Here is a 13,650-nt window from a genome sequence, read left to right as displayed (position 1 = left end):
AATTTTGGAGAATGATTTGGATTTGGCTGAAAGAAATATTGAAACAAGATCTGGAGTTTAGTCCAGAACTTTTCTTGTTGGGAATCACGAAAGAGAAATATCCTAAAGATGTGCTATACTTAACGATCCATATTATCACAGCAGCTAGAATATCATTTGCGCAAAAATGGAAAAAGAATGAGATCCCAGGACAAAAAGAGGTTATTAGGAAAATTTGGGATTGCGCTGAAATGGACAAATTAACTTTGGAATTAAAGAATAAAGATCAATCAGACTATTATAGAATTTGGAACAAATTGTATCTTTGGATGGATAAAAAGAAAGGTCTCTATTAGGTTTTACAGACTAGCTCACTGTTTTAAATATTGTGGTATTTCACCGATTTGTAATCTAAGTGTATTTAAGTGTATTTTTGATGTACATATATACATGTATATATATATATTTAAACATTGTAGACAAAAAGGTTTGTCAGCTCGCTGGTACTGTGTCCAATGTTTTTAAATAATAAATTTAATAAAAAAATTTAAAAAAAAAAAAGAAACCTATAACTTATATGGCATTCTACTCTGCATAAACTTTTTTTTAAAGTAGCAATATTGTTTTGCTATTTTCATGCTAACAAAATATAAAATTACGTTTTTTCAAAAAAGTGCAAATTTCTGAGACTTGATTTGTTTTTTGTTGCCTCCCACCTGAACTTTGAAAGAGAAATTAACAGCCTGATTCAAATTTTATCCCAGAATGCAATGCCACATTTTTCAGTGATAATAAAGAGGGAAAGAAAGATAGTGAATGTTGTTAGCTTTTATCCATTCAGCTTGTAGAGGAAAAACAAAAGTATAATCAGATAATAAATAAGACTGTAATTTCAGCAAGATAGATACTTAGTATAACCAATAACGAAAAGAACCATCTAGGTCAGGCACGTTGCCTGAGGAATTCTGGGAGTTAAAGTCCACAAGTTATAAAAGGGCCAAGTTTGAACACCCCTGATCTAGGTTGTAACTACAGAATTATAAAAAAAAGTATTCAAATCTATTTAAAAAATTAGGCAACTCCGCACCCAAAAAAAATAGCTTATGATCGTGGCAAGGAAAAACGTATTTTGAAAACATAATAAAGTAGGAAAACAGTTTGAACAATTTAGGAAGGATCTCATTTCTCCCTATAACTGGAAAAGGAGGAGGGAGAGCAAGCTAAACATTTCAACCCACCTTTTTTCTTGCAACTCCTCAGACTACACTTCAATCAAACCAAACCCCAACCCCTTTTTCAAGCTAACTCCCTTACTAAGCTACTGGGGTGGTTCTACGCCTGCGCGAACCGGCCTTTTGCTCGCCGATGGAGCGCAGATTTTCAATCTAACTTCTATCAAAGAACTTCTCCACATGGGTGGTTCTGCGCATGCGCGAGTCGGCCTTTTGCTCGCCATAGGAGCAGCGCAAAATAAGATGGCAGCGCCCTTGTTGTGTTGCGAGACGTGTGAGCCACGCTCCTTCCTATTCATATGTAAGTACCGTTCTAAGAACTTCGCTTCTTTTCCTTTATTGCGTCATTCTCTTCCCCCCCCCGAGTTAGAGACACACTCTGCATATGTATTAGTCGTTCTCCACTTCTTTATAGGTTAGTTTACAAAGTCGTACGAAGATCCCTTGAATCCGGGCAGTTTCCGTCTAATTCAATTTTGTTCTGGAATTACAGAGCCAGCGGAAAATAGTTGACTGGGGAATCCTGGGAATTGAAGTCCAGGCATTTTTAAGTTACCAAGTTAAGAAACGCGGCTCTAGACGGCTTTAGGTTTCCTACCTCTGCACGGGACAGTCCTACAATCTATTTTTTTAGTTGAAGAGGCCATGAAGTAATAATATAATTATAAAGACATATATTTTAAATTTAACACAAAAAAGTAATTTATAGTCTGTGGGATCATTCCAGATTATAACAGTCAACTTCGTTTAATACAAGGCAGTTTAGTAGGTTATAAACTGAGATTAACTAAAATGGTCATGACTGTAAATCAGATGAAATAAAATGTTAGTAATAATAATAATAAAGTTGGAAGGGACCTTGGAGGTCATCTAGTCCAACTCCCTGCTCAGGCAGGAAACCCTATACCATTTCAGACAAATGGCTGTCCAATCTAGGGATGGGTTACAATGATCTCGCATCAGTAAATGACACCTATATTTTTTCCCCTCTCATATATATTTCTGTGCACTTGCTATATCCTGCAGGTCAGTGCTTTTATCTTATCTATTTTCTGCTATAATGAAAAGGTTGTATAACCAGGCAATTCAGTAATTTTTTTTAAAAAAATTAAATATACCAGCCTTGAATTCTAGTGGATTTATTTTATTTATTTTATTGGATTTGTATACTGCCCTATTCCCGTAGGACTCACTCAGAGCACATTAGAAGATTCAGTTGCAAACTGTCTACATTTACAAAAAAAAATTATTTATTTTTTTTTTTATTTTAATTCCATTTATATCCCGCCCTTCTCCGAAGACTGAAAGGGTAGATTTCAAGAGCAATTAACGTGGGAGGTATCATTCATAGTTTTTCAATTTGTGTTTTTGAAGTGGTAGACTCATACACTTTCAAGAGATGTTCTCAACATGTAAATCTATGTCTTAACTAGCAAACATTCCTTTGCATTCTGTGGCACACTGCCAATATTTATTATATTTATAAGATTATAGATGAACAAATTTCATGAAAGCACAATCCCAATACAGTTATTGTATGGATTATGCCTGCCATTCACATTTATTGTTTATTTTAAGTGTGTTCTCATTTCTACAGGAAATTTTGCACAGCAGTAGTGTTTGGAAAATATGAAATAATGTGAAGTATATGTTTGCTGATATATTGACTTTTGGCTACCAAATGTTTTATTTACTTGCTATAATAACACAGTTCCATGTAATCCAGCCAAAGTATTAATAAAACTGATGTACATATAGCATGCAAACCTATGATATTTTTGAAAAAGGTTTTGCTATTAGAAATTCTCCAAAAAGTAATATTTTCTTAAACTAAATGAATTCATCTTTTCCTGAATTATTCCCTAATTATTACTGAAGGTAATGGACCGGAATTTTGCTCTTAGTGGCAAATCCCGGGGAGGGGCGTCTGTTTTTATATAAATGACAGATGGTGTAATAATGCCAAGGTTGTTTCAGGTCTGTACTCCCCTGAAGTGGAGCTTCTGACCCTCAAATGCAGACCCTTCTGTCTGCCTAGAGAATTTTCTGTTATCATTATCACAGCTGTGTATATTCCCCCTGATGCAAACAGAGAAGAGGCCCTGAAGGTTCTCTATCATACCATCAGTAACTTACAAACTACTCACTCAGAGGGTGCATTTATTGTAGAGGGGGACTTTAATCAAGTTGATTTGAAAGTTACTCTGCCACATTTCCATCAATATGTGAACTTTGCAACCAGAGGGGTCAGTACACTGGATCTTGCTTATTCCAACATCAAGAATGCATTCAAAGCTATCCCCTGCCCTCAACTGGGCCCTTCTGACCATCTCTCAGTGCTGCTTATTAGTCCAGCATATAAACCTTTATTAGTCAAAGTGAAACCTACAGGAGAGCCGGTGAGGGTTTGGACAGAGGGAGCTATAGAAGCATTAAAAGACTGCTTTGAATGTACAGATTGGGACATGTTCAAAGAAGCAGCAACTGATAACCAACATGTAAATGTTGAGTATGCCACCAAGGTGTCTGTATATATCCAAAAGCACATGGAGGATGTCAGTGTCCAAGCATTGTTGTGAGGGCAAATGAAAAACCGTGGGTGACTTATGAGCTCCGCAAGATGCTGAAAACATGAAATGTGGCTTTTAAATCCGGCAACATGTTGGCACTTAGAACAGCCTGAGCTAATTTGAAAAGTGCCATAAAAGGTGCAAAACAAACCCATTGCCAGAAAATTCAGAACTTTTTTCAGGACCCAACAAACACCAGGCAAATGTGGCAAGGAATCCAAGCCATTATGGATTATATAAAGTGGCTCTATCGAGATGCAAGGATGACACAGACTTCCTAAATGAGCTGAATACATTTTTGGGAAGATTTGAGGCATCAAATAGCACTCCTGCTAGGAAAGTTGTTTCCCATCCTGACAAGCAAGTGCTTAACTTTAATGTCATCTCTGTCCAGAAAACACTGCAGAAAGTTAACATTCGAAAAGCAGCAGGCCCAGATAATATCCTTGGACATGTCCTTAGGGCAGGGGTCGGCAACCTGAAACAGCGAGAGAGCCACTCGGAACCGGTTCCATCACACACAGAAAAACTGGGAGCTGTAAAATGTGCTGGTGCATGCGCATAACAACAGGCTTGATTGAAGAGTGGAGCCTAAGGCAAGACATGCACCAGCCCTGTCCCCATCCACCTCTGGTATGGACAGCTTTGCCATCCTGGCTTTTCCTCCCCTCAGAAAAGACTGCTCTCCCGCCGCCCTACGGTCTCCCTCTCTGGGACTTTCTTCTTTCCGCCTTTTGGCGTGAAGCTTCCAAGGGAGTGGAGGACAAGGCTGACGGGGAGAAGGAGCTGCTGCAAATTTTTCGAGGCTTTGTGAAAGGGGGAGGTGGTGGTGGGATTAAAATAAAACGGGCAGCAGGAGGTTGAGGAAACCCAGCAGAAGCCTACATCAGAGGGCGAGCAAGAAAGGCAAGATCGGGGAGAGGAAGAAAGCTTTTGGGGCTTGCCCAGCAGGTAGCTACTCCCCGCTCTCAGAAATCGCCACAGCAGGAGTGGAAAGAATTGGGGAAACACCTCTCTCCCCAGTCCACCAAGCAAATAAAAGTTGAATGCAGCGGCTGGCAGGCAGGGACCGCGAGGAGCAGCCAGGATTGGAGGAGCAGAAGTCAACACTACCAAAAAGGAGGAAGGAAAGGAAAAGTGGGGGTCTTTAAATAGTCATGCCCACTTTTCCCCCTTTTTATCCTATTTTTTGCAACGACTGGTTGCAGATATCCACATGTGTATGCTTGTCAGGTTTGGAAGCCTCCATTTAAGTCTGTGCGTGTGCACAGACATAGACTGACTCCTCATATCCTGCCCTTGCTGCCTCTCTTGTCTCTCTCTCTCTCTGTGTGTTTGTGTATGTGTGTGTGTGTGTGTGTGTGTGTGTGAGAGAGAGAGAGAGAGAGAGAGAGAGAGAGAGAGAGAGAGAGAGAGAGTGTCCTACCCTTGCTGCCTGTCCTGTGGAGATGTGTTTGTGTCTCTCTGCCTCTCTCTCTGGCACTTAAAGCCATCCTGCACTTAAAGCCAGACCCCCTCCTTCTTTTCCCCCTTTTCTCTCTCTCCATGTTTGTGTGTATGTGAGAGAGAAAGAGAGACCAAGTCCGTTGGTTTACCAGTGAGCCACCGCTGCCTCCTCATCTTCTGCCCTTGCTGCCTCTCCTGTGGAGATGTGTTTGCGTCTCTCTCTGTGCCACTCAAAGCCATCCTGCAGTGGTTTCAATCTGCCCCAGTCGGCCCCTTCATTACCATTCGTCCCCATGGAAGTCAATGAAGGTCCGAGGCACCTCGAAAGGCCAGCCGTGGTGCCTCCAAGTCTGTTAGTTTTACCAGCGAGCCACCGCCTCCTGCAGCTCCGCACCAACTTCTTTCCCTCTGAATCGCAGCCTGCAAGGATTCCTCTCCCCACAGCTGCCACGCCGGTTTGTCCCTTGCCCTGTTGGTGCCACGAACTGCGAGCCACGGGGACTCCTCACCCCGGCGCTGGCCCGCCTCCACTAGCTCCTCTGTGCTTCGGCTGTGCCGACGATATCAGAACCACACCGAGCCGCTCGTTGACTCTGGCGGCATCCTGGAGCTGGCCCGGCCTCGGCCGATGGGCCCTGGTCTGCACAGTCCGCTCATCGGGCCACCAGGCTTCCTGGCAGCACATCCCGCACGGCAGGTCTGCTAGGGAGGTGGCGATCTGGCATTGTTTCCCCCCTCGTTTGTGTGTGTGTGTGTCAGACCCGTGGAGATGGCTGGTAGAGGCAGTCCGGCATTGTTTCTCCCTCTTCTCTGTGTGTGTGTATGTGTGTGAGTTGGACCCGCAGGAAGCGGCTGGTAGAGGTGGCAGCAGTCCAGTATTTGCGTCTCTCTTTGTGTTGAGCCCCGATATACACACGGGGTGTGGGGGCAAACACCAGACCGCCGCCTTCCTACCAGCCGTTCCCACAGGTCTGACACACACACACGAGGGGGGGAAACACCAGACTGCTGCTGCCTCTATCAGCCATTCCGCGCGGGTCCGACACACACACACACACACACACGAGGGGAGGAAACAACACCAGACTGCCACTGCTTCCACCAGCCATTTCCACGGATCTGACACACAGACACACACGAGAGGAGGGAAACAACGCCAGACTGGCTCTGCCTCTACCAGCTGTTCCCCGCGGGTCTAACACACACATACACACACACACATACACACACAGGAGGGGGAAAAACAATGCCGGACTGCCGCTGCCTCTACCAGCTGTTCCCCGTGGGTCCGACACACACATGCACAAGGGGGGGAAACAACGCTGGACCACCACCTCCCTAGCAGACCTCCCCTGCGGGATGTGCTGCCAGGAAGCCTGGTGGCTTGTGTCTTATGTCTGAGATTTGTTCGTTTAATTTATCAAAATTACTTTTTGTCTCTTCATGTTTTTTTTGTATTGATTCTTGAATTAATTTTAATGTAGTTTGGATCTCATTTTGAGCAGTGCTTATTTTCTCATGCTGCAACATTGTTTCAGTAGATCCCTGGTTTGTTGGGCTAGATCAGGGTCGGCAACCCTAAACACTCAGAGCCATTTCGAGCCATTTCCCACAGAAAAGAAAACACTTGGAGCCACAAACCGTTTTGACATTTAAATGAAGATAACATTGCATATATCGTTTTTTACCTTTATGCTATGTATAAAAAAACTATAGTGTGTTGCATTTATGAAATCAATGAACTGCTACAAAGAAAACAAAATTTTTATTTCTGCATGCAACAAAAACAGTTTGAACTCCAAAAAAAGACGCTAGGTTGAAAGTTACTTTCAAATAAAATAATGTCTTTTTTGAGTGCTTCTCGTATTTATGAAATAAAAAGCCGGTGCAAATTATAAAAACTACAAATAGAAAAATAGAAAAGAAAAAAATTTCGAGGGGAAATTTTTTTTTCTCCTTCATCCCAACAGGTAAAAACAATTTTAGTAGCTTATCTACCATCTTTAAATACAGCATAATTATCCCCATTCCTTATCTTTTAATTAAAAAAACATCAAAATATTTCATTAAACATTCTTTACTAACTCCAGTAAGGACAACCACATATATTCATATTCTCTCTCTCTCTCTCTCCCTCCCCCCTCTCTCCCTTTCTGATCTTCTGCTCACCTGGCCAGCTGTTCTCTGACAAGCTGACACACCACGGACATTCTGATTGGCTGGCTTTCAATCGGCGCTCCTCTCTTGCTCTTGCTGCGTCTCCCTCTTCCTTCCTGGCAGCCGGGACTCTGGCGTACCTTCCTGGCCAGCGGGGCCAATGGGAGCGCTGGCTGGGGATCACAGGGGCTGCGCTCCCTCAGGGCCGCGGCTTGCGGGAGGGCTGGCCCGTTTAGCGGAGGCTCTGGTGGGCCGCTCCCAGGGAGGATCCCAGGGCTGCCCCGCGCAGCTCCCCGGCCACGTGCGCCTTGGACGGGGCCAGCCTGGGAAAGGGACTTCCTGTCCATGCTTCTCCCAGGGGGCGGGATGCCCAGGTGCCGGCTGGCCAGGTGAGCAGAAGATTGGAGAGAGAGAGAAGGGAAGCGAAGCGCAAGTGCCTCTCTCTCTGTCTCTCTCTCTCTCTGCAAATAGCAGAGGAGGACTGGAAGCCGCGGTAGAAGGCTGAAAGAGCCACATGCGGCTCCAGAGCTGTGGGTTGCCGACCCGTGGGCTAGATGTTCCAACATAAGGTGCAGATTTGATGTACTCATTTTTCCAGCCAACTGTCTTAGGCTAAAATCGATACTGTAAAAGGAGCCAACTACTTTAGGTTTAATCCAATATCTCAAGGAGAGAAAATAAAGTAAAAAAAGAAAAATCAGGGGATCAACATTCTAGGTCTAATAGGAAAAGGAATGAAAGAGCAGGCTCACCCAGTTTCACACGCTGTTGACAATCAGGTGTTTAGCAGAGTGCTGTGGCTCCTCGCTTTTCTTCTGCCTGGCGATGACATGGGCTGTCTGGACTTACCAGGCAGCCTTTCCTCCGTCCTTTTGGAGGGTTTCTCCAGTCCATCTGGACCAACTGCCATCTAGTCCAGACTCCTGAGACATCCCTCCTTCATTGCCCCTCCAGGCAACTTTCCGACCCCTTGGGGTCACCAGGCAGAATGAAATCGGGCTAAGAAGCTAGAGCCTCGGCTTCTTCCACCTGTCTTGTCGAACGCCAAACCAGAAGTTCCTGGATTCTTGATTTTTTTACTAACAGGCCCCAATATGTGCGAGCTGGAACAAATATTTCTGACATCATTTTCTTGAGCACGGGTTCTCCTCAGGGCTGTGTCCTAAGTCCACTGCTGTTCACCCTGTTGACCCATGACTGTAGTGCTAGGTTTGCCACCAACCATATGGTGAAGTTCGCAGATGATACAACAGTAGTGGGTCTTATTCATGATGACAATGAGGGTACTTACTGCAAGGAGCTTGAGGGTTTGGTGAACTGGAAAATAGCCTAGTTTTAAATACTGGAAAAGCCAAAGAGATCATTGTCAATTTCAGAAAAGGCAGGCACAGTCACACTTCTCTGTGCATTAATGATTCACCTGTGGAGATGGTTACCAGCATCAAATTCCTGGGTGTGCAGTTAACAAGTAGGCTGGCTTGGTTGCTCCACAGCGAGACACTGGTGAAGGGGGCAGAGCAGCACCTACATTTTCTGTGTTGCATTAGAAAAGCACATCTTCCTTCCCCTGTCCTTACCACTTTCTACAGAGGGACAATTGAGAATATCCTATCATACAGCATAACAGTCTGGTTTGGAAACTTCACTGCTTCAGACAGGAAGGTAGTGCGGAAAGTGGTGAGGATGGCTGAAAAGATTATTGGCAGTTCTCTCCCTTCCATCCAGGACATAGCACATACGTGTTGCTTGAGCAGGATCTGTAAGATTGTCTGGGACACTACCCATCCTCTTTGCAACCTGTTTTCCTTGTTACCTTCTGGGAGGAGGCTCCATGGTATCCGAAGCAGAACATCCAGATTCAGTCACAGCTTTGGTCCATACAGTATTAACCTTGTGAACTCATTATGTATTCAAGATGGACAGTGATTAATATTTATATGTTACTTATATGGATGTTTAAATGTGTGTTACGTATGTGTACACTTTGGGAGCAAGCAACTAAATTTCATTTTTAATGTGTGCCATTGTGCCCACAGTAAAAAATGATAATAAAGGTTATCTATCTGTTTTCAATAGGATTGCCAACATACTCTGCAGAGAATGTGGTTCCTTTGCAATAAGGTATTTTTGTTCCCATCATGTTGGAGAAGACAACTGAGTGGAGTACTAAACCCAAGTAAATGGCAGAATAGGCGAATCCTAAGATGCAGCAGAACTATTTTTAGTGAAACAGGAAAGTGGGAACAAAATTATACATCAGAGACCAGGAAGAAAGTTGAAAACTGGTGGTGTTCAAGAATAAAGGAATCATTCAGCAAAATCACAGAAACAGATGTAAGTCTTGCAGCAACAATCAAGATCACATATTTAAAACACATTGTTTTTCATATCCCAATTACATCATCCCTACATGAAGCCAGTTCGGTGTAGCAGTTAAGGCAGTAGGTTAGAAAACTAGGAGACTGCGAGTACTACTCCCTCTTTAGATACAAACCAGCTGGGTGACCTTGGACCAGTCCTTCTTTCTTAGCCCTAGGAAGGAGAAAATGGCAAACAATTTCCAATTAACCTTGTCAAAAACCCCTGGCAGCCACCAGGAGTCAAAAGCACAAAAGCAAACAAAATTAAGATGTATGTATGTATGTATGAAAATTTACACAGCTGCCCAACTCAGTCTCAATATAAAACAATAAAAAGCAATAATCCCCATCCCCCTAGCAACAACAGTCAGTTGTCAAGTGGGTTCCCCAAGCCCATTGGCAAAACCAGGTCTTCAGGGCCTAGCAAAAGAGTGTCAAAGTTGGGGACAATCTTATTTCTTGGGTAATGGTGTTCCACGAGGAGGGAGCCGCCACAGAGAAGGCTCTTCTTGATCCCACTAGGTTCTTAGGAGAGGGCACCTACAGTATTCCTTGCCTCCCCACTCTGTGGGTCAGGCACCAAGAAAAGACAGTCCTTCAGATAACCTGGCCCCAAGCCTTATAGACTTCAAAGGTGACAACCAGTACCTTGAATTGGATCCAGAAGCAAATTGGCAGCCAATGCAGCTCCTGCGGGAGAAGTGGCATGTGCACACTTAGGGCTATGCAAAACCATGTGTGCTGCTGAATTTTGAACCAACTGAAGTTTCCAGATACTTTTCAAGGGCAGCCCATGTAGAGCATGTTACAACAGTCAAGATGAGAGGTGACTAGGGCATGACTGATTGTGAGCAGGGACTGTTGGTCTAGGAAAGTGCATAACTGTTGCCTAAGTTGCAGTTGTGCAAATGCCCTCCTGGCCATGAGTGTTACCTGCTTCTTGAGCAGGAATCATGAGTCCAGGAGAACCCCCAGATTATGCACTGGGCTTGTCTGGGGCAGTACCACCACATCCAAGATCAAAGATGGCAGTTCTTCATGGACCAAGGAACCCCAAACCCAGAGCTATTGCATCTTACCAGAGTTCAGTTTCAGGCCCATTGCTCCCCATCTAGCACTTAATGCTAAAGAAAGGTCATGGCATTGCTTAACTCACCGTGAGCCAAGACATAGCTGAGTGTCATCAAAATATTGATGATATGTTAGCTCATAGTGGTGGATGATCTTACCCGATAGTTTCATGTAGATGTTAAACAGAAATGGAGAAATTACTGAGTAGTAGATAAGGGCCAGACCTCTTGTTTCCTATCAGCACCGACTGACTGTGACCACAGAGGAAAGAAATGAACCAGGACAACATAGAGCCCCCCCAACCCCTGAAGCTGCTCCAAAAGGATACTATGATTTATAGCAGACATGTCAAACACAAGGCCCGGGGGCCAGATCCAGCCCGCGAAGTGGTTTCATGCGGTCCTGGAAACAGTGAGGGAACGGCCCCCACTGCCTTGGCCCTGGCCCAGAGACCCTCCTCCAGCCAGAGACCCTCAGATCTGTCCCACTCCTGCCCAGGCCCCCATAGGCACCCTTGATGTGAACGATGTAGAGCTGGCCATGCCCACCCAGTAGGCCATACGCACTTTAGCCATGCCCACCCAGTAGGCCACGCCCACCCAGGCCACACCCACCCGGCCCCCTGAGGGCAACCGCAATGCTGATGCGGCCCTCAATGAAATCGAGTTTGACACCCCTGATTTATAGTATCTAAGGATAATCCATTTCCAGAAATCTTGAGCTGCTGCACAGCCACCTTCTCAACAACCTTCCCCAGAAAGGACAAAGATTATCCAATAGGATAGAGTCTAAGAATGACTTAAGATGAGGGGTGGACCACAGTCTCCTTAAATTCTGGGCAACACCCTCTCCTACAAAGAACATTAATCATTATCAGAACCCACCTGCATGTCACCTCTTGAGAAACTTTCACAAGATAGGAGGGACATGGATCTAAAATACAGATGGTTTGTACTTAATACTTCTCAGGATCCTGTCCACTTTTCAGGAGCAACAGGATCAAAGTGTTCCCAGATACCTAGGCAAGAACCTGCCCCAGATGCCTCCATTTGACCAGCAACCACACTGGCATATAAATGGGAACAAATCCAGGCAATTTTGTCTTCCAGAAAATTAGCAAATTCCTCAGTGTGTCCCTTCTGGTGGCCTTCTATGTTCTCCTTCCCAAAAGGAGACAGCTCACCTTAAAGAGGGTCTCTGGCCAATTATCTGCAGATGCGGTTGGTGCAGAGAAATACTTACACTTTGCTGCCTGAATCACTGTGAGGTTGGTTTTAATAGTAACTCTTACCTGTGTTTCATCAAGTTCATCCCTTGTCTTCTGCCAATAGCACACTAGATGTCTCTTCATCTGTTTCATCTCTCCCAATTCCTCCATATATCACAAGGGACAAACAGGTCTATGAAATAGGAGATGCATGGATGCAATCCTATCCAGAGCCTCAATCACCTTCCTATTGCAAGTGGTGACTAAGAGCTCAGGTGGGGCTATACAGCATATCTTCAGTAATAACTCCCAGTTCCTTCTGAAACCCATCGAAGTTCATTAATCACCAGTGGGTATAGTTCTGGAGGATTCATCATAAACCATCTCTGATTTGTCTGTGGCGGGGACCAAGATAAGTCCACCAGTTCCCAATCACATAGGCACTGTTCCAACAAGGACACCCAATTAGGCGTGTAACCACTATTCCTACTCACCCAGAACCTGGGACAGGCTCATGGAAGTCATAGTTTCCATGAAATCCCAAGCTACCTCTAACTGCATTCCCAGGGATGGCAGATTGAAGTTCCTGAGAACTATAAGCCTGAGGAACTCTACCTTCAGCCTGCAGTGAGGTCAAGGAGCCCAGGTGGGGAACTGCCATGTGGCAGGGAGGCTGGTATAGCAAGTTGTACCTACTGTTTAAATTATTTCTGCATTTCATTGCAGTCATTCTTCCAAGCCTTATTGCCATCTAGTGTTTTTGTTCTTCAATCTTTTTCTAGTTAGTAATTACATATGTGTTTCTTTTCTCCAGTGGGATCAGCCAGGATATACAATACATATAGCCTGCACATGCTCTTATGCAGTATATTTAGTCACTCAGAATGCTTATGAATCCCAATAGATCATAAAATATAATTGCTTATTTCCAAAATGTCAACAAGTAAAATTTGACCCTTTGAGAAAGGCATGAGAATCCATTTTATTCTCCATTTTTTATCATGGAAAGTAAAGCATTATGTAACATTTTGTGATCCATAGGAAAGAATAGGCAATCTGTAGTTATTAAAATATCTTGGCATAGAAAGTGTAGCTTTCCTTTTAAAACAAGCAGTGTTAAAAAAATTATGTAGCTTCTGCTCAAAGTGGGTTTTTTTTTTGTTGTTTAGAAATCAAAGCCGAAGTATTACATCTTGTCTATGTTCCCATATCCTTCTGGAAAACTTCACATGGGCCATGTTCGAGTATACACGATAAGTGACACAGTAGCACGGTTTCAAAAAATGAGAGGATTTCAGGTATGTATTTTAGAATATCCCTCCCTCCCTCCCTTCCTTCCTTCCTTCCATCAACTGAGATAGGTTTTCCTATTGATATATAGATAAGGTTAAGGGTTTAGAGAAATTAATTAATTCTGATTAATTTAGGGAAATTCTTCTGTATATCACAGCTATTACATAAATGATGATAAAGCATATCAATATTAGTTGTAAATCTGGAGAGTTGATCCCAATGCATTCATAAGTCATTCTCCCAACCAAAAAGGACATAGAGACACTAAAGCAGGGCTTCCCAACCACCAGGCTGCGGCCCACTACCAGACCTTGAGCTGTTCAGAACTGGACCAA

At 43.9% G+C, this 13,650-nt stretch overlaps 1 protein-coding gene across 1 annotated transcript in view; it reads left to right on the top strand.

Annotated features, from left to right (window-relative positions):
- The first annotated feature begins 1,421 nt into the window (after positions 1-1,421).
- The window catches only part of LARS2 (leucyl-tRNA synthetase 2, mitochondrial), an 80,670-nt gene continuing 68,441 nt past the window's right edge, over positions 1,422-13,650 (top strand). The window contains exons 1-3 of the mRNA XM_083377251.1: positions 1,422-1,512; positions 9,461-9,718; positions 13,192-13,320. Coding sequence (XP_083233377.1) covers positions 9,485-9,718; positions 13,192-13,320 — 363 coding nt within the window. The 5' untranslated portion in view covers positions 1,422-1,512; positions 9,461-9,484. The remainder of the gene's footprint in view (positions 1,513-9,460; positions 9,719-13,191; positions 13,321-13,650) is intronic.

The sequence above is a fragment of the Vipera ursinii genome, assembly GCF_947247035.1.
Source record: "Vipera ursinii genome assembly, chromosome: Z".
In the NCBI taxonomy this organism is placed as follows: Eukaryota; Metazoa; Chordata; class Lepidosauria; order Squamata; family Viperidae; genus Vipera; species Vipera ursinii.
Note: the sequence above shows the minus strand (reverse complement) of the source record. Positions and strands in the feature narration are given on the sequence as shown.